This window comes from Molothrus aeneus, chromosome 5 (assembly GCF_037042795.1).
Source record: "Molothrus aeneus isolate 106 chromosome 5, BPBGC_Maene_1.0, whole genome shotgun sequence".
In the NCBI taxonomy this organism is placed as follows: Eukaryota; Metazoa; Chordata; class Aves; order Passeriformes; family Icteridae; genus Molothrus; species Molothrus aeneus.
In genome coordinates, this window is record NC_089650.1 from 39,575,639 (window position 1) to 39,596,091 (window position 20,453).

Here is a 20,453-nt window from a genome sequence, read left to right on the forward strand (position 1 = left end):
TTTTGCCAAGGACATTCTTGGCAATTACAAAGTCAGGAAAATTACAATTCAATCAGGGAGACATTACTTAAAACCACTTGAAAAAAGCAGATTATTTGAACCAGCAAACAGACTGCATGGGTAAAATTTTACAGACTCAATATTCTGAGCAGTGCAGATTGCACTCACATGTTGCAGAGTTCCAATAATGGGGCCATTAGAAATACAGCAATTTTTCTTCCTGTGTGCATTTTACCAATCTTTCTTCTAGTAAATGAGCAACAAAGCCTCATCATCGTTTTCCATATAAAATGAGGACAGTTCTAGAAAAAAAAAATCAAGCACTTGTAGAGTAGAACTTTTATTTTGCTAAAAAATCTGATTTAAACTTCTTTAAAAGCTGTACTGTCCACGACAACCAGATCACATCTATAAAGATGGTTGCCGTATTTATCAGGCGCATGTAGGGCACTTTACCATGCACGGAATCTGTGCGCTTGCCTTGAAATGGATGATACAGTCCCAAAAACGTTACGAATACGTCATTACGTCTGTTGCTACACTGGCAAAACCCACAACAAACAGGTCACCTTGACCTCTGTCATGTACTCTGTAATTTCACAGAACTGCTGACACCCGAAGAATGGAATTGACTGAAAAAGGCACCAGGCATTCACCATTCCCATTGGAAAAAGAGTGTGCCCTGCGTTCCCCCCGCAGTAGTGCTTATTTACATATCGCTGTGACTGCGCTGGGAAGGGGAGCGATGCAGCCTTTTGATTTAACCCGTCAGGTTGTCGAAGCCTTTGTAAATTGCCCGTTGTGCAGTCAGACTTTCAGAGGACCGAAAACGCCGTGGACTGGCATTCCTGGGGGGACTTGACCACCCGTCACCGCCACAGGCACCCCAAGTCGCGCTCCGCAGACCGGGTGAAGGCGGGCGCCGCGCACCGGCAGGGCAGGGGCCGGTTCCAGCCCAGAACGCCGCAAGCTGAGCTCCGGGGTCGTTTCAATCGCCGCTCCCGCGGAAGCAGGTGCGCCGCCGCCCCTGTGCGCCCCGGGGCTGCGCGGAAGGCGCCGCAGCGCATCCCGCCCGCTCCCGCCCCGCCGCGCCGCGCTGCGGGGGGCGCCTGACGTACCGCGCCGGATGGGGGCGGGGGACGACTGCAGTGATGGAAAATTTTCGGCTCCTGCATCTCCTGGGCGTGCCCTCGCCGGTCCCCGCCCCTTCCCGGCTTCCACTCCCGCCCCCCATCCCGGCGTCGGCGGGGGCGGTCCAGAATCTTCGGCGGCGGTGGCGGGGGGGTGCCGCCGCCTCGCGCCGCCCGGCGCCTTCCCGCCCGCTTGCCTCGGCGACAGTCGCGGGACAGAGTCACTGTCCTCCCGCCCGTCTCAGCCCTGGGGAGGCTCGTGTCCCCGTCAGAGCCGCGGGCACTGCAGTGGGCCCAGGAGCGGGGATGCTGGTGAGGGATTCGCGGTCCCTCGAGGGTGTGAACTGCTCTCGTGTCCCGGCGGCCGCCACTGCCCCGGCACAGCAGACAGGCAGCCGCCCCTCGCACCCTCCACGGGCTCTCGATGCTGCAGAAGAAGGGAGCGAGGGCGATAACGCAGGGGGTCAAGCGACTCGGTGGCAGGGCATCCTCCACACTCGAGGCTGGCGGCCCCAGCCTGGCGTGGGAGTGCACTGGTGCCGCGAGGACAGGAGCTGGCGAGGTTGATTTGCACCCCCCTGTCCCGCTAGAGACAGCAGCCAAGCGGGCCCCCCCCTACCCCTGTCAAGCCACCTTCGGAGCCGTGTCCCTGCACCGTGCCTGTGAGGAGCTGCGGCGCACAGTAAAACTCCGCCGTCCACTTCCACAGGGGGCCGAGCAGCAAAGCTCTCCAAATCTTCCGGAGTGGTTACCTGAGGAAAAGGAAGCAGGATGTTCTGTTTCCCCCTCTCTTCCCTACATGGGGTTTATCGTGAATCGCATCACTGGGGGGAGTCTGTCATTCCGGTTCACTTCCCGAAGGAAGCGTTCGGGGAGTCTGTCGGCTGCCCTCGGGCTCCGGGCTTGCACGTGCGCTGCTGCGGGTGTTAAAAATAGCGAGTGACTGCACCGGGGAGCTATGACGGGTCCGTGGCACCTCGTCCCGCGCCGGAGGCAGGCGCGGGGTGGAAGAGGGAGGCAGAATCCCGGGTGAACCGGTGGCCACCGGGTGCTGCAGTCACGCTGCGCATGCTGCACTGGGCCGGTAGAAGCGGCTCTCAGGGAGAGCGCTTCTGACAAGCACCGCAGCGTCCCGTCTCCGCCGTGTAAACCAGTGCCCCAGTGTAAACACTGGAGAGCTGCTCGGCTCATGTGCTAGCGGCCGCGCTCCCGACCCCCGCCGGTGACCGGCACCCAGCCCTCAGTCGGGGACGCCCCCCGCCCGCTGTGCCCCCCAGCCCCGGCCCGGGCGGCGGCAGGGGGTCAGTCGGGCAGGGCGGGGGGCGGCGCGGCAGCGGGCGGGCGGGCGCCGCGCCCCTGCCATGACACGCCCACATTCCTGCCTGAAGAGCGGCGGCGCCCCGAGGGGGCCGTCAGAGCGGGAGGGACGCCGGAGCGATACAGACGCGAAATTTTCTTTCCTTTTGATACCTCTGACTTTTTTACGCGATTTTTTTTCTACCTTTATTTATCTAGGGGTTTGTTTTCGCTGACATTTCATAGTTAAGGGCTCTTTTTTCCCTTGCAAGAAGTAGCAGCGGAGACAGGAGAATCTCGTTATTCCGAGGCTTCGGGAGAAACCCTCGCTTTCAAGCTCGTGCGTAGAAGGTACGGCAGGGGCTGGCTATTACCGGGCCGCCAAGAAGAACGGGGTGACTTTTGGGACGGAGCACGGCTCGTCCTTCGCGCCTTTGTGCGGTGGCAGCGCCCCGGCTTGTCGCCAAGACCCTGGCGGGCTCCGCCGAGACGCGCGTAGGGATGCGCCGCCGCCGCATCCCGGAAAGGCGGCAAACCCGCAAAGCGACTGCGGCGCGACTCGGTCCCGCGACCGGTTAGCGTTTTCCCGTTGGAAACGCCGGGTCGCGCGGTGTCGCCGGCGGGGAGGCGGGAGGTAAACACAGGGAGGGACAGCCGCGGGGCGGGAGGCTCCGGCAGCCGATGTGACAATCGCCCATCGGTGTTGCATCAGTCCGCTCTCCGCTATCGGGGCGGGGAGGCGGAGGGGGGAGGGGGGGGGAGTGCGGCGTGGCGGTGCCGCTGTCTCGGTGCCGGTGTCAGTGCGGGCGGTGCCGGTGTCGGCCGCGCGCCCCCGCCCCGCGCGGGGCTCACCTTTGTCCGCGCGCCCCCCGCCCCGCGCGCCTGGTACTTTTCCACTCGGCGGCGGCGGCGGGCGGGGGCCGCGGGGCCACGTGACGGGCTCGCGCCCGCTGCGGCACTGACGTCGCCTCCCGCCCCCTCCGCAGGCGCGGCGCGTCCCGCCGGCAAGGACAAAAGAGCGGCCGCCGCCGAGCGCCGACCCCCGCCCCGCCAGCATGAGCAGCGCCGAGATGGGCAAGTTCAACATCTCGCCCGACGAGGACAGCAGCAGCTACAGCTCCAACAGCAACGACTTCAGCTACCCCTACCCCACCAAGCCGGCTGCCATGAAGAGGTGAGGGGGCTCCCGCGGCGGGCGGCACCGGCCGGAGACCCGGCGGTGCCGAGCGTCTGTCGGCAAATCCGTACGGAAACACGGGAATCGCTGCGGCCGGAGACGGGCGCAACGCTCCGCGCGCTGACACCGTCGCAGGTGGGGTGGTTCTTTCGGGGTTATTCCGTCGGTTTTTCCTTTTCCCTTTGAAATGTGTCGGAAATGATGATCGGGAAGTGAATGTGCAAGGTTCCCGTAAGAGTCACTAATAATGTCACGTTGTTTTGCAGCCACTATGCGGATATTGATCCAGAAAACCAAAATTTCTTGCTGGACTCCAATCTTGGAAAGAAGAAATACGAAACTCAGTATGTAAGTACCTGGCAATGACGTTCCAAATAAACAAACAAACAAACAAAAATGTACTGCCAATTTTATGTTTGTTTTAATTCTGAGATGACTAATAACTTTCTATTAACTATTACCTATCCGTCTTTCCTCAGCATCCGGGTACTACTTCCTTTGGAATGTCAGTATTTAATCTGAGCAATGCTATTGTGGGTAGTGGCATCCTTGGTCTTTCTTTTGCCATGGCTAACACTGGAATTGCTCTTTTTGTGTAAGTATCTTTTGATTCATCAAAAAAACCCCATCTTTCTGGTGTGTAATTCATAATGGAAAAATACATGGTGTAAGAATATGACCCCTAGAAAACATCCAGTCATTTTCACAGGTGCAGAATTGCATTTTAGGCTTGTTTTGAATTTAAGGATTGTGGTACATTAAGAAGAACCTGCAAAAATTAAACCGAGTCATTGCAAGTTCTGCAACCCTCAAAAACATTTTACAGTGAATTTTACTTGACTTAGCCATAGTTTCTCCATTAATAACTGATAGACTTCCCCTGAAACTTCTATTATCCAAGTCCCAATCAGGGATGTGGTCTCGCTTTCCTCAACTGACATCACTGTGCCTACAGAGTTACAATGTACTTAACCAATAAAGAAGTCTGTTTTATTGCTGTGCTCTCACTCTCTTCAGGGGTATGGTTTCAGTTACACCTATAAAAATTTCTGTCTGCCTGCAAGGGAGGGATGTGGAATAACCAGCCTGTCTTTATTGGCCTGTCTACATTGGCGAAAGCTTTGAGGTGTAGGGCAGAACTACAGTAATGTAATTGGAAATGACATGAGGATCCAGTTATGTACAGTGCTTTTAAATGTCTTGGGAAGTACATTTTTCATGTATTGGAGGCAGTTCAGCTCACACAACATGTATTATCAGTGACTTGACTGCAAATGAGTATCCATGGGTGTGTTAAAAGGAGCTTTGTGTTTTTATCCTGGAAATAGATGAATGTGCTGAATGTTCAAGAACATGTGAAGAGCAATGTTTAGTTCAAAATTTCCCTGACTCTGCTGCCAGATTTCCAGAAAGTAGGTCAGATTTACTGCCAGATGTTTCACAGTATCGAGTGGTGCTCAAGTTTCCTGAGGAAACTACCTATGTGTGAATTTCGGACCTAAAGGATTTTAAGCATATGGTGATTTGTTAATCTCTTACTAAGATTTTCACTTGCTTAGTTGATGCTAAACTGAGTGAATGACTTAGCATGAGTCTAGAATAGTTATTCATGCTCTAAAGATGTTCTGCAGCACGTGAAAGCTAATCAATATAATGCACATTAGAATGCTCTTTTTTCCTCTCCGAGGAGAGGAAAAAAGAGCATTTAAGGTTAGCTATTTGAACAGACTTTGAGGGTCCTCTTTTCTGAGGAAAAAAATGTTAAAAACTGTCAATTTAACAATTGGATGCTGAGGCAATTTAGTTGCTTTTTATTTCCAGATGCTGCGTTCAGATCTTATTTGCATTAGTGCTGTTTCAAAGACAAACTAGCTTGTTACCTTTCAAAACTTGTAGATCATACAGTTCTGAGGCAGGAAAACAGTTAATCACAGATGATACTGAGGATTTATGATGACAGTGAGGGCATTACAGGCAGCCCTTAATAACTAGGTTACAGAATCAGATCCAGATGCAGTTGATTAGGGCGGTAAGTTCTTCGAAGACTGTGGAGGCACTTGTGTAAGTGCTGTGACTTGTCAGTTGTGTCAGCACTAAATAAATGAATAGAATGGTCTGGAAGCCAGAGACAGAGTGAGCTTCAAGATGAGTTTGCTGACTGATATTGTCTACACTGTAGGCAGCCATTCCATGTTAGGACTGAGAGGCCCAGGGTCTGTGCTGTTTTAAAGTAGTGTAACCCTGGCACATCTCAGCTGAGCTGTTTCTACCCAATGGCTGAGTCAAATCCTAGTTAATCTCTACTTGTCAGAAATAGAGAGGTTTATATGTGTGCATGTGCTAGTGTTAGTGAATTGGCACAGTAACGTAAGTTTCCTACACAGATCTGTGAAGCTTCTCAGACCTTTTAGTTTCCAGTTCTTTGTGCTGCATTTACTAACTTTACCAACATTAAAAATGACACAAAAGGAAATGTATTCTGGGAAGCAAAGTTTGCCATTTTTAAGCCATTTTTGATATGCTGATTCTCAGGTTTCCTATTAAGCAAAATGCTTGTATTGGTATAAGAAAGACCAGGGTTTTTTATTTAATGCCTTGTAATTTTCCACTGTGTTCTCCAGCAGCCGAGAAGTCCCCCCTAGCGTGCCACTCCAGGAAGTGCATTTGTTGTGGGAGAGATTTGTTGTTGAGAGATCCGAATTTTAGGTGATGCAAATGTGCTTCTGGAAGTAATATGCATTGCCTGTAAAAGCTGTGGGGAAGATAAACAAGCCACTAGCGATTCCCATGTAAGCACATCTGAAGAGTTAACTTTTGAGGAAAGAATTTTTTTAAATGACAATAGATGTGTATTTCCATTTGAAAACACAGCTCTCAATGAGTCTGAATTTTCAGTCAATTCTTTTAAGGCTTTTGCAGTTTCATCCTTAGATAAAAAAAAGAACACGGGTTTAAGCTCAAAAGCTGATTTTTTTTAAGACCAAGAGATAATCTTCACTTCAGCTTTAGTTAGCCTCAATGTCGAACAGGGGCAGGAAGACGGGAAAAATACAGTTTCTTACAAGGATGCAAACCTTTCCCTCCACCTGCACACATTCCCATTGATACTTTGTTAAGTTTTTTATTACCAAATGTAGCCATAAGCACTTGGTGTGCTTATGCCACTTTAGACTGGATAGAATCGTTCTTCAAGCCTACAGTAGAATTTCTTTGTATGCCTCTGAAATGCAATTTAGTATAAAATCCTTTCTACACGCGGCATTAATTGGGTTTTCAGAACACTTTCAGCTGACCTTAGAATCCTTCCCCATATAATATCCTAATATGGATAATGTTTATATTTTGATACATTTTTATTTAATAGGGTTACAATAAGTTGTTTATGGTTATTACAAATTTGTGTGTTTTTCTCTCCCCAGGATTCTCCTGCTGTTTGTCTCAATAGTTTCTTTGTATTCAGTGCATCTTCTTTTAAAGACTGCCAATGAAGGAGGTATGGCAAATTACTCTCTTACAAATATGTAGTATTTGTTTCTTATGGTATTTTCTTGAAATACACCCCTCCAATGGGATATCGTATTTTCTTTTAGGATCTTTATTATATGAACAGTTGGGAATGAAGGCTTTTGGTATGGCTGGAAAACTTGCTGCTTCTGGATCAATTACAATGCAGAACATTGGAGGTGAGGACAAGATCTTGAAATGTTTGTACTGTCAATAGTAATTGTTCCCTGCTTATTCTTGGAGACTTATTTGTCACACAACATGTGTTCATTAACTACTTGTGTTCAAGTGAAGTTATGAAACATGTTATGTGATTCTTGCATCGTGTGGCATATTCTATATTTGTAATGATCTATGATGTTATTCACCTACAGCTATGTCAAGCTACCTCTTCATAGTGAAATATGAGTTACCATTGGTCATCAAGACATTTATGAACATCGAAGAGACCACAGGGTAGGTGTTAGAACTCCTCATCAGAGAAACTATTAGGAAAAACAAATACGGAGACTGTATATATTTTTATATGAAGACCACGTTCGGTACACCATAGGGTAGCTTCTTATTCAGACAGAGATGCAGTAAGTTTTCCCTTCCCCTGAGTGCTTCACTTCATTTAGATCCAGCCTGACCTGGGAAAAGGGTAGAAAAATACAGGTATTGCATCATATTGCAGAAAGCTGTTCTGTAAAGAACATCAGGTAAGTGTTAATGTATGTACCAGTCAGTACATACACTTGATGAGGAAAGATAAATGTGATTGTGGTTGGTTTTTTTGTTTTGTTGGGTTTTTTAAATTTATTTTCCTAATGCGTTCAAAATTGTTTGGTCTGATTAATTTAGTTTTCTAGTATAAATATTGTGGCAAGTGATTAAATGTAAGACTAAGGTGCAGTTATAGAAGGAATGTCTTAAGGAACAGTTCTCAAAAAGATTCAGAGACTAAATAATGACCTAAACCAGAGTTTATATACCTAAGACTAGAGTGGTAGATTCCATGCCATCTAGCCCTGGAGACACTTTGACTCCAGAGTGGCTTTCCTGCTTGGCTTTAAAAAGAGGATTCGTTTTATCTAACCCTATTTTGAGTTCACCATTACTATGGTCTTAGTACAATCAGTGGAGAAGGGTGATCCTCTGTAGTGTTCAGTTTGGCGCACCTGACTTAGACACATTTTGCGTGTCTCCAAAGAACAGGTGATCATATCACTCTTTATTGAGAGGGTGTGTAAAAACAAGATGCCTGAGTTCAGATGGATAGAGTTAAGTGCTATAAATCTCACTCTTCAGAGTTGTACTTCTGTGCCTTGTCCTGAAGTGTCCCAGTCTTGAGAGGGCTGAGCAGCTCAAGACTCCAACTTACACCTAAGCCTGAGTTCAGAAGGTAGGCATTTTTCTGCCGTGTTCCCCAAGGGGTTCAAGCCATTTGGTGATGTTCATTCAGCTTGCTGATAGATACTGTCATAATAACAGTGCTAGCCATATTTTTTTTCCTTTCTTTTCAGTTTTTTTAATGTACTCGAATACTGCACCTACCCTATTTACTTAGTAGTGTTATGTTTAAAAATTCTTTGCTGGGAAGCTTAATTTCTCTCCTTTGGCTGAATTCAAGTCCGTATTTTTCGATTCTTAAGAGAGCCCCTGGAGTAGCCAGTATTTAGAAGGGGGCTCGGAGGCAAATATTTTTTAACTGTCCCATCTTCAGTAAAGAATTCAAAACTGGTTGCAATTCAAGAGGGAAAGTTAAAGTCTGTGCATCTCTCTGGATACAGCTGCTGCTCTGCGAATCTGGCAGAGAAAATTAAGAAATTGACATCTGTATCTTAAATGTTTTCTTGTTGGCTGGCACTAGGTAGCTGTACACTGATTTAAAGTAAATATTTTCTCAGTGCTCTGGCAATCGTGAACCCCATTTAACTGACTCTCTCCATGCATTGCTTAGGGGAGTCTGGCTACCATTGGCATGGATTCCACTCTGGCAGCCTGGGGCCCGAAATGTAAGCACTTACCTGTTTGAGTGTCCCAAAATAATGCTTACTGTAAAAGAACTTCTGGACTTCTGAGACAATATTGCAAATACTAGCTCCATTATTAAAATTTGTTTAGCAACTTTTAAAGTACTTGGCTATATTTTAAAACTGCACAATCCCATTCTTTACTCTTCAGGACGGAAAAACTTTGAAGTCCTTGATCTGAAAGTCCTGATGACCTGTCTATGGTATGCACAATAGCAGTGCATGTTCTTGTGATTGTATCAACTGCAAGAAATTTCTTTGTTGTGATTTCTTTTAAATTTGCCACAAGTCTATTATATTTTTAAAAAAGACAACAAAAGGTGTATGGTGTTAATGTCCTATACATCTGAAGTTTTTAAAATACTCCTTTTTTACATTTAGTTATCCCAGATAACCATCTGAGGAAAGAGGTGACTACATCATTTTTGCATTTACTGTGTAAATCCAGAGCAAGTCTGTTAATTATTCCTTATTTCCATTACCATATAAAAGGCTATAATTCAGCAACTGAGTTTACATATACAAATTTCAAATTAAATTTTTTACCTAAATAGCATACAGTCCATTTTAAAATAAATACTGTTAAATGATATCATAATAGGATGTAAAGTATTAATACTTGGGAATAAATGTGTAACTTAGTGTTACTTTAATTGCTTAAAGCATATAAGATGGTCCTGTAGGACTTTGTTTTTATGTGTTTCAAAAAAGATGTTAATCTTCTAATGCTCAAAAATGTTTTGTGAAAAAATAGTTGCTGCTTCTTACAGAAAAAAAATGGCAGAAATGTTCTGAAGGAAAAAGCCTCTGAAGTTCTTACCATGTTTTCCCTACTGAAAGGGACAAAATGTGCCTCCAAGAGACTCCCAGTGGTTGTTGGAGTTTTCTCAGCCAGTGGGCTTGAGCTACTGCCTTGCCTTCAGCCCTCACCCGTTTTTCTTTAATTCCCACAGGGCACCAAACAGAATCTTATTTCCATTAAAATGGAAACCCTGCCGGGGCCCTGCAGTATTCTAACACATCTGGAGAGTTGGGAACCAGCACTTAAGAAAATTATATTTTTTCTGTGATTGATTCCACTTGACTTTTTTCTAACCAATCATTTACTTTTCTGTCTTCTGACTTCCAGATGTTATTATTTTTATAAAAGGACACTAAAGGAAAGGCACAATGCAGGTTTGGGGTGAGATAAGAAGCTATTGTAGGGTGTTAGGTCCATATAGGAAATTAAATGCCGTCATTTGTGACATCAAGTAGTGCATTTTTTTAAGGAGCCATATGTTGTAGAAAATAAGAGGGAAGACTAAACTGCAAATGCAATTTCTAAATACTTAATTACTTACAAATATTACCTTCTTTTCTACAGAGAATGGTATCTCAATGGTGACTATTTAGTGCTGCTGGTGTCTGTCATTCTGATTCTTCCCCTGTCCCTACTGAAAAATCTAGGTAAGTAGTAGAGAGCAATCAAAATAAAAACCTGTTGGAAGAACTGTGGTGAAATGTGTTGATGCAATGTTTGAGTCTTGAAATGCTGTGTGAACTAATAGCTGTCTCCAAACTTGTCTCTTGGGACTAATTAACATTTAGGTAATTGCTGTCAATCTCCTTGAAGAAAGGAAAAAAAAAAACAAGACAAGCATACTAAATTACAGATGTGTTTGTGGAAGATGAAAACACAGCAGATAGGATGGCTTCAGAATGAAGCTCAACAGTAACTTTCTGTTTCTGTTCTTATCACAAAGTTTGACCTATTTTGGTCAATGGTGAAATAATACAGCTCTCCTGTAACAGCCTTCAAAGAGTAGGACTGCTAACTCTGGCCAGTATCTTCTCATTTTAGATCCCGAGGAGTAACAGAATATTCGTGCCAGATGCTTTATCTGAAATGGCTGTAATTCAGTGATACATGTGAATAATTCAGATAACAGGCTGTTTATTCAGAGAATCCTGTAGTGGAACTTCAATAACTGAAGAGTCTCAATGTGAATTACTCTCTCAAATTACTATTTTCTAGAAGTTAATCAGTAAAAACAGAAGGAAAAAGGCTAAGTTATCTGATAGTGTGTGCTGTTAAAATTAATCCTATAGCATTCTTAGTATACAATAAACAATTCATATAGTTGCTGCTGTGAGATCTTTTAATTTGCTTCCTTGTCTTGTAAGTTAAAAAGTTTAACATTACAGACTCACTGTATGTACAGACCCTAATATGTCTTTCAGAACCTTCAGATCTGGGTCGGGATTAGCAGAAAGTCAATGAATAATTAATTTGTTCTGTAAGGAAATAACAATCTAAAGAGATCACTTGACAGAATACATTTTGCCTTTATGTTTTGACTTGAATGATGTTTCTGTTAATTATATCTTAGATTTTTTTTGTCTTTCTTCATCGCAGGGTATTTGGGCTATACCAGTGGATTTTCCTTACTTTGCATGGTCTTCTTTCTGATTGTTGTAAGTATATCTTGTAAACTTCTTGTAAACTTTACAGTGCTTGTAAAACTGCATTTCAAAAGCAAAATTAAGCAGTTTCTAAAAATTTTCACATCTTGCATTAGTCAAACTAATAAATGCGTGGCTTTATTTCCAGGTCATTTGGAAGATGTTTCAGATTCCTTGTCCTACAGACAGTGTCATCATGAATGTGACATTACTTAATGCAACAGTGGCACCTTTGGTAGCTGAAAATATAACAAGTGAGGATATGTGCAAGCCAAAATATTTCATCTTCAATTCACAGGTAACTGACTGAAAAATCAGATACTCTGTTGAGAATGACTGAGTATGTAGCAGATAAATAAGATAATTTTACCTTCAAGCAGTTGCCCAGTTTTAAAATCGGGATGTGTTAAGAATTTCTGTTCCAGTAGACTTGGACACTGTTTACCACATGGAGACTGAGTTTTTCCACATGCCAAATACACAGAAATTAGAGGAGCTTGAAGTGCCTGTTCAAGTGGCAAAAAACACATCTCTCATTCTTTAGCACAGCATTTCTCAAGCTTTCTCAAAAAAGTTAATGAAGCATTTTAAAAAGTAGATTGCAGAAGAAAATTAGGAAAATTGTAGAAGTGTGCAAATAGGATGTTTGACTTGTTCCCAGTCACAAATTCTTGACTCATGAATGCTCCCAATTACAGTGATCTCCACATGTGTAATACACAATACCAAGTTCAAGAACTAATGGCTTAAGCCTGTGAGTTGCTGAACATGATTTCGTATGTAAATACATTCAGTTCACCATGGAATTCAGCAACATTTGAGACTATTTGGTACCATCCCAAAAAACTCACTTCCTCTCAAAACAGGACACTCAGGATCTGGGTTTAAGAAAATATGAACTTGTTGAAAATTTTTTTGCAGTTTCCATTGTAAAGAATAGCTGATCTTTATCACCAAATAAGGCCAAAATTAAAGAATCTCCTGATGATTTTATAAAGTAAATTTCTAATGTCTGTTGAGATACTTAAGAAACTTTTTTTTTTTCTCAGACTGTTTATGCTGTCCCGATCCTAACATTTTCCTTTGTCTGTCATCCTGCAATTCTTCCTATTTATGAAGAACTGAAAGGGTAAGTGTTAGATGTATATCTGTAATTTCACTGAACAAACAAATAGAGAATGAAACAGTATGTTTTCACTGCTAACAATGTTACTTTTTCTTACAGCCGAAGCCGTAAAAGAATGATGAATGTGTCCTATGTATCTTTTTTTGCCATGTTCCTCATGTATTTGTTGGCTGCTCTGTTTGGATACTTGACATTTTATGGTAAATATTGCTTCTTTGCTTTCTTTAAATGACTTATGTTCTGCAAAATCACAGTGTTATTTTAAAAATAGAACAAGCAAGCATTTACTATGCATTCTAAATATACATTGTTAGTTGGGCTTTTTTTTTAGTACTTCTGTAAGTGCACACCCTAAAGGATATCAGTAATAGAATTAGGCCCAAGACATAGGATTAAAATTGGATTAAGCCAGATTCTGTGCCTCCAAGTCATCCCTGTGTAAAATGGATACATTCTTACAGGAGCTCTTGAGGCTTTCAGTTCATATTGATGATGTAACTGTAAAATTTGTGTGGAATCTAGAGCAGAAGCACATGTTTAAGAAGTATGTCAACTAAATCTAACTAAAATACTGTTTTCTTTATAGGAAAAGTTGAACCAGAACTGCTTCACACCTACTCTGCTTATCTGGGTGCTGATGTTCTGCTTCTTATTGTGCGTCTTGCTGTACTTATGGCTGTAACCCTCACTGTACCTGTAGTTATTTTCCCTGTAAGTAATTTTTTTTTAACAACTATACTGCTGCAGTCATTTACTGATTTGGCAACTCCTGTTTATTAATTGAAAAACTGAAGAGCTTTTCTCTTAACTGAAAAAGGAAACTTATTCTGGTAAACTTGATAAATTTTAGCTGTACTGTTAATTCAATAAATATGTAACATTTACTAAACAGTAATACAAATATATTCAGTTATACAGTTTTCCTGGTATGATTATATTGGGGAAATGAAACAGATTGCCCCTCTTTAAAAAAGCTTACACTTTTGTATTATCAGCTTACTGAAGCCAGCATGTTTTTGTACATACCTTGTGGTGGCAATCTGGCCATTTATGTACATATTGTTGAGCAGCATCCCTAGATGATACAAAATTTCCTGGAATTTTTGTTCAAACCTGATACTTTTCCTTGGTTTTTTCTCCATATTACTTTTGTCTTTCACCTTCTGTTAAAATCTGAAGCATTTAGGAAAGTTATGTTAAAGTACTTCCAGAAGGAAGGTCTAATTCAGGTGACAAATCACTGTCTTCCAAAATGAAGACTAAACTGTCTCTTTTTTTTCCCCCTGTCTTCCAAAGATTCGCAGTTCCATTACCCAGCTGCTGTGGGCAGGGAAGGAGTTCAGCTGGTGGCGTCACTGTTCCATTACCATTTCTCTCCTGGCATTTACCAACGTGCTCGTTATCTTTGTCCCTACTATTCGAGACATCTTTGGATTCATTGGTAAGCATTTTCTTGTCAGATCAAGCAGTCTTTTGCATTTCAGAAAAAGCAGTTCCAGTCTGATTAGAGTATATTTACCTGTTTATGAGTATTTATTTCCATGCTTTTTCTCTACAGGTGCTTCTGCGGCTGCCATGCTGATCTTTATACTTCCTTCTGCCTTCTATATCAAATTAGTGAAGAAGGAACCAATGAAGTCAGTGCAAAAGATTGGGGTATGTATAGACAAATATGTAACTACTATAGACAACTATGTAACTAAGAATTTGCTAACTAATTCAAAACAAAAAAATTAAGTATCTTCTTCATGATTTATGAATTTTGAAGTCCTGGTGAAAGTAGTCAGTGAATTAGCATTTAATGTTATCTTGCATAGTTGCAAGGGGCTGCATAGGAACTCAGAACCAAGGAACTGGCCATCACAAGACTCAGTTTACTTCAGTGACTTCTCTCAGCCCCTGGCCCCAAATCTCAACAGTAGCTGGGTCTTTCTGTTGCTGCTAAGAGCCAGATTTCAACAGAATACCCTAAGAACTGTATTTAAAAAACCTTAACATTCTTCAAATATTCTTTTAAGACTAATTTACATAGTTTTCTGCATAAAAGCTCATATCTGCCAATTGTTTGGGTTATCTTGATTGTTCTAAGTGCTCTTACTAATCGTAGACATACTGACTCATAATGCAGTCAGATATACTGAGACAGTCAAGTTAGCACAGTGGCACAGCCTGACTGGTTATTAGCAGCTACATCCACTTCCCTTAGCTGAGGGTGAGGTCTGCTATACTGAAAATAAATGTACTTTCTGATTTGAGAAAGGACCCCAAATATGAGAAAGATGCTTAGCTCCTTGTCATTGACTTGATCTCTTGTCTCTTTTACTTTGTCCTCTGTGAGCAATGGCATTTGTGCTAGTTCATGGCAAGAATTTATAGGTGAATGTTGTGTTTTACTAACAGTGTCATAGCAGAATCTGAAATACTTCTTTTATATTTTCTTTTTCAGGCTTCATTCTTCTTTCTAAGTGGTATACTTGTGATGACTGGGTGTATGACATTGATTATTCTAGACTGGATCCAGAATGTTAAATCTGATGGCCATTAACTGCCCTGGTTTAATCTCTGTAATACACCACTTCAAATGCCAGTGTTCACTCAGATACCTACTGGGAATGAAAATGAGCTATTCAGCTTCCTTTAAAAGGCAGATTCTTTGTTGATGGTTCTTCTGATTGTAGAATATCTGAACTCTGTCTTTAAGAAACTATTCTGCATGATGGAAGTGGATATTGACATCAAACCACGTGAGTGTCTGGCTGAAGGAAGTGACAACTTTATTCCATTCCAGAGAATGGACAGAACTCTCTGTAGACTTTTATCAAGCCATGTTTGGCTTTCGTCATTGTTACTTGGATATTTTGTTATTTTACTTGAATGTGCCTAATGGAACCATTTGATGTGAGAAAGAACTCTTTAATTTACAGCAAAGTGTTTAAATAACCAATGAGAGAGCAAGAGAAAGAGAGAAACACTATTATTTTTTGTACCAAAAATTCTTATGGACCTCAAAAGCACTATTTTGACTTTAAGAAACATTTTTCTAAAAAGAATGAAAAAATAACATAGAAGAGCTTGGAAAAATATTTAATTAGTGTCCTAAATTAAACTTAGTTTGACTTTCTTGATCTCTTCACTCATGTCACCAGTGACAGGACCCAAGGAAATGGCATGAAGCTGAGGCAGGGTAGGTTTAGGTTGGATATCAGGAAAAGGTTTTTTTACCCAGAGGGTGTTTGGGCACTGGAACAGGCTCCCCAGGAAAGTGGTCACAGCACCAAGCCTGACAGAGTGCAAGAAGTGTGTGGACAACTCTCAGGCACATGGTGTGATTCTTGGGGTGTCCTGTGCAGGGCCAGGAGTTGGACATCGTGATTCTGATGGGTCCTTTCCCTCAACATACTTTATGATTCTGTAGAGGCATAGTTAAATTTTATTTTTAAAATGCTTCTAATGACCAAAACAGAAAATAAGCCAATTCAGATCAAAATCTTCTGATACTAAATGCTTCCCGTGAAGCTCCCTTAGAGAAAATAATCCTGAAAATCATTTCAGACTTACATAAGTAACTAGAGTTACCAAAAATGGTGTGGAAATGCAAATTTTCAAACTTTAAAAAAACCCACCTTTATAAAAGGGTACATTGGAGAAAAGCGTAGGTAATCTAAAATTGTAAAGATGGCATTAACATTTCCCTTCTTGAGGTACTCAGTAGTGCAATTGAGTAAAACAGGGTCTGGGGTTTTTGCTTTTTGGGGTTTTTTTTTCCTGTTGTAGGTAGAAACTGAATGGCACTGGAGCATATGATGCCATTAATACAAAACTTCCTCCTCAAGTTCCTTGTATTATTAAGGTCCATTGTCAGTTGTAACAATGTTTGTTGGGATTTTTTTCTATCCAATCTATCTTGAAACACTCTGTAGGAAAACAAAGTCCTAATGTAGTCTTCTAGTTGTATAATATTTAAAAACTGTACAGTATTTCTCAAATTCCTCATCCGTTATTGGATTTTGAATTACTTGATTATTCTGTTTCTGAGTCAAATTCACAAAATAACTGCACCAATTTTTCATGCTTGGTACAAACTCTCTTCACATACACAACTGGGATTCCTCTGCCAATTTATACTGTATAGTAGTATTAAAGATAACCTCATAGACTGGATAGTCATCTCATACTTGTTTGCTTCAGAAATAGATATGTTTCTAATGAGCCCTAGCTGATGAAACAGGTGCTGTATGGTTGTGATGAGCTATTTTGTTTCTAGTGCATGTTTGCTCTTTCATTCTTGTCCCAGGTTGAAGAGAGGTAGCATTTGTATAACAGCGTACTTGGCTTATAAGAGGTTCTCAAACAGCAATATTGGGTACAAAGGCCTAGATAGAGATTATTAATGAAATAGTCATGGCAATGTGGTCAACTGTCTTCATCTGACACGATGCTTTAAAAATCTCATTTATGAAGTCCCACTCGGTCATCGTGTCAGAGAGACCAAGTAAAGGCCTGTAATCTGTTGATTAAACAGTGCCTGAGACTTTTTTGCTCTTGTAGAATTAATCAGAAATAAACCTAAACAATAGTCACCGTTTGGCAGATAATGTCAAGCGCTGCCCAGCCATTTAAAATCTATGGAAAAACAACTGCAGGTATTTTGTATTGATACTTCTGCATGATTGTAAGTACTGGTCACTAAAACTATAGTGTAAAACTGTAATGACAAGTTAGATTCCTCATGTGTTATTTGTATAATTAATTCAGTGGTACTCAACTGGCAAATAATGATCCTGGAGTCAGCTCTGACTAATGCTCTGTAGGTACTTCTCTGCCTCAGGTACTGTACATCCATGGCTAACTATCCCATGTTACCTGATCTCCACAGAAGTGCTGAGCACGTGCCTCCTCAGTACTTTGGCAGCTTTTCTTCTTCCTCCACAAATGTGCAAAGGTGGAAGAGGATTAAAATGTTGTCTACCTTTGAGCAATTTGTAGCATATAAGGGATGAAATTCTTCCCTTTAAAAAGAGGAAAGAAAGTGAGAAATAGCCTCCTTCTTGCAGCAGTCATAGAAGAGGAAGGAGTCGTGAGAAGTTACTACAAAGTCCTTCTTGGCAACCAGAAGGGAAGAAGATTATTGTGATGACACCTCATAGTGTATTTTACATGTCACTTAATTCTCTGAATGTAGCAATTTCCAGATTATACATTATGTGTTATATAATTTGATGACTGACTCTCCACCTGCAACAGTTGAGTTCCACTTGGCTGGGTCGATTTCCAACATGTGATTTTTTTTCTTATTATTATTTTTTTCCAAACCTGTCTTTTAAAGTTACCTACATTACAAACCACCAAAAAGAGCAGCTTCAGTATTAAACCACTGTTCTGTCACCTCAGTTAGACATTGTCTTCCATGATATTTCAGTCATAAATGTAACATGTTATTTATAAAGCATTAATCCATTAAAACTAAAACTATTTTTCAATATTTATGATAGTCTATGTACATAAATTGTATGTGTGTATATACTGTAAGTATAATGTATATAATGTAGGTTTGGAGTCAGAATTTATGTATATATTCCTCTCTCATTACTGATTGTTACAGCATTTCAAGGAGTTGTCCATGTTATACATCTGTGTAACAGCTGTCAAAGGAAAGAGCCTTTTTCAACAAAGTGTAATGCTTACAGAGATGAAAGGAGTGTTATGACTAAGGTGTGTAAGAAAACACTAAGACTGTATTTATTACAAATGTATATGTTGCAATAAACACCGGAATCACTTGGGTCCATAGAAAGCATTGTTGAGGTTCATGTGTACTTTCTCTCTAAAACTCACCATGGATGTTAGGATTTCCTGAATGCAGCAGTTAACCACCTCTGCAATCTAACGCGCATCCCTCCCGCGGTACATCCGTGTACATATGTAAATACCCACCTTCCTGGGAGAGGCCAGCAGCCTAGCTACCACTGCTGGCTAGACTGGTGGCCAGCAACACAGTTTCAATGAAACATTGTATGTTTGTTTTAACTGAAATAAATAAACAGATAATCCTAAGCAAGGGTGTGATGTTTTTCTTTGGGGAGGCAGTTGGAGGATTTTCTTTAGGGATGACGCTAAAAGTGTACCTTTAATTTCCTGTATAGTTAATTTACTGAGCACTTTTCAGAAAAGATGGGGAGGAAAATGGCATGCAAGTGTATCCAAAACTTATGACATTACAAGGGTTAAGAGAATGTTAGTCTGGGCATGAGAGATCAAATTCCACAAGGAACTTGCATTAAGTAATATCTTTTGTGGAAAAAGGCATAGCTGGAGACAAGACCAAATGTGTTAGATCTTGTGTAAGTGTAATAAATGAGTGAGTCTTCCTAAAATCCTATGCTGCTTTCCTTCATTTGAATCTCCAGGAGAAGAATAACTGCTTATGTAAAAAGTTACAAAACTGGTATGCCTGGTTTGCTTCCATTTTGGAAACTGGGTACAAACCAATGTAGCATATGCGTTCTTGGTTCTCCATAAATCTGTACCATGTCATATGAATATCTGTCCCAAATATTCAGAATTGCTTGAGAGACACTAGAGTTGTAACTGTAAGTGTGTCATGTGTTCAACAAAACACTACAAAAGGAATACTTAGGAAGGGTAGTTATATGCTCTGAAATTAGGAAATCCTCAATTAAGGTTGCATTAATTATAAGATTGCATAGCGTGTTTTCCTGGAATCCTCGCTTAGTAGCTGTTCATTATTTTATTTTCTTAAGATGCTTTCTGTGTGTGCACAGTGTTTATGTGTTTGCTCAAATTCCAAAGCCCATCCTGATGAGGGATGAATGCCTGCATTCCTTTCTAGTTCTCATTTTAGTGTCATGTTTGTGTAACTTGAATTACTCATTTTCACAGTGTTGCAGGTCTTTAAGAAGGTGTTAATCAGTATACTGCTCTTGGGGACCATGGAGAGGAAGCACTGTGGCACCACCATGTGAGTGGTGAGTGGTACTTGAGTCCACAATTTAATGTCCTCCACTTGCTTATTTTGTATTTCAGCATTTGCTTACATGCATCTGAAGCATAACTTCAAACAGGTTTTGCATGATGATCATTCTTGGAAGAAGAACCCTAAAAATCAAGCTAGCCATTTGGAAAGAGTGATCGTGTCTGGAAGGGCCCCAGTCTCATAAGGGGTCTGCCATCACTCAGGCGCTTCATACCAGTGCAGAAGCCCTTCCCCTAGAATGCTGCTTGACAAGCTGAACCATTAGGCTCACCTTACAATCAGGCAATTCCATCAACTTAAATAACATGAGAAGCAGTGTTTTCTACATCTTATTTCTCACAAGAATGGGAGTATTTCTTATCTTGTGAGATGAATGAGATGGTGCAATGATTTTTTAAAAAGAAACTGAAATTATGTTGGGATGGTGTCTAAAATCCCATGCTTCGAGCCTCTCTGCCTGCCACAAAGTCTTTGCTCCAAAGGAGGGTTAAGTTGTCACTTCAAGTTTATTCACAATGCTGAGCTTTGTGAATGTCTCAGGTTCTGTCCAGGAGACAGATGTCAACTTTCTTCTAGTTTCTCTGAAATTTGCTTCTTTCTTCCACCCTGGCCTTGCCAAGTCTGTTGTACCCCAAGGTCGTGCCTAGACATCTCACCTCCAAGTGTTCATGCAGCAGCTGGATTGTCCTCCAATGGTCATGTCCTCAGGTCCCCATGGCTTAGCTCATATCCCTGCTTCCAGGGCATCACAGTTACCATTCAGTCT

At 41.8% G+C, this 20,453-nt stretch overlaps 1 protein-coding gene across 3 annotated transcripts; it reads left to right on the top strand.

The window, feature by feature from the left end:
- Window positions 1-2,524: 2,524 nt before the first annotated feature.
- SLC38A2 (solute carrier family 38 member 2) lies at window positions 2,525-18,747 on the top strand. 3 transcript variants are annotated; one of them, XM_066550254.1, is made up of 16 exons: window positions 2,525-2,777; window positions 3,413-3,600; window positions 3,870-3,951; window positions 4,083-4,198; window positions 7,023-7,096; window positions 7,194-7,286; window positions 7,482-7,563; window positions 10,489-10,571; window positions 11,521-11,579; window positions 11,716-11,865; window positions 12,617-12,696; window positions 12,793-12,893; window positions 13,280-13,404; window positions 13,990-14,134; window positions 14,252-14,349; window positions 15,140-18,747. In XM_066550254.1, exons 2-16 carry the CDS (start codon window positions 3,482-3,484, stop codon window positions 15,236-15,238), a joined length of 1,506 nt encoding a protein of 501 aa, XP_066406351.1. In that variant the 5' UTR covers window positions 2,525-2,777; window positions 3,413-3,481; the 3' UTR covers window positions 15,239-18,747. The 3 variants fall into 3 exon arrangements, with proteins under 3 accessions (XP_066406351.1, XP_066406350.1, XP_066406352.1); XM_066550253.1 differs by having other exon boundaries at window positions 13,990-14,349; XM_066550255.1 differs by lacking the exons at window positions 2,525-2,777; window positions 3,413-3,600; window positions 3,870-3,951; window positions 4,083-4,198 and adding an exon at window positions 6,245-6,392.
- Window positions 18,748-20,453: the final 1,706 nt, after the last annotated feature.

Coding starts and splice junctions, on each gene's coding strand:
- SLC38A2 (XM_066550253.1), top strand. CDS start 3,482: ATGAGCAGCGCCGAGATGGGCAAGTTCAACATCTCGCCCGACGAGGAC. Junction 3,601..3,869: donor AAGCCGGCTGCCATGAAGAG/GTGAGGGGGCTC, acceptor GTTGTTTTGCAG/CCACTATGCGGATATTGATC. Junction 14,350..15,139: donor AGTCAGTGCAAAAGATTGGG/GTATGTATAGAC, acceptor TTTCTTTTTCAG/GCTTCATTCTTCTTTCTAAG.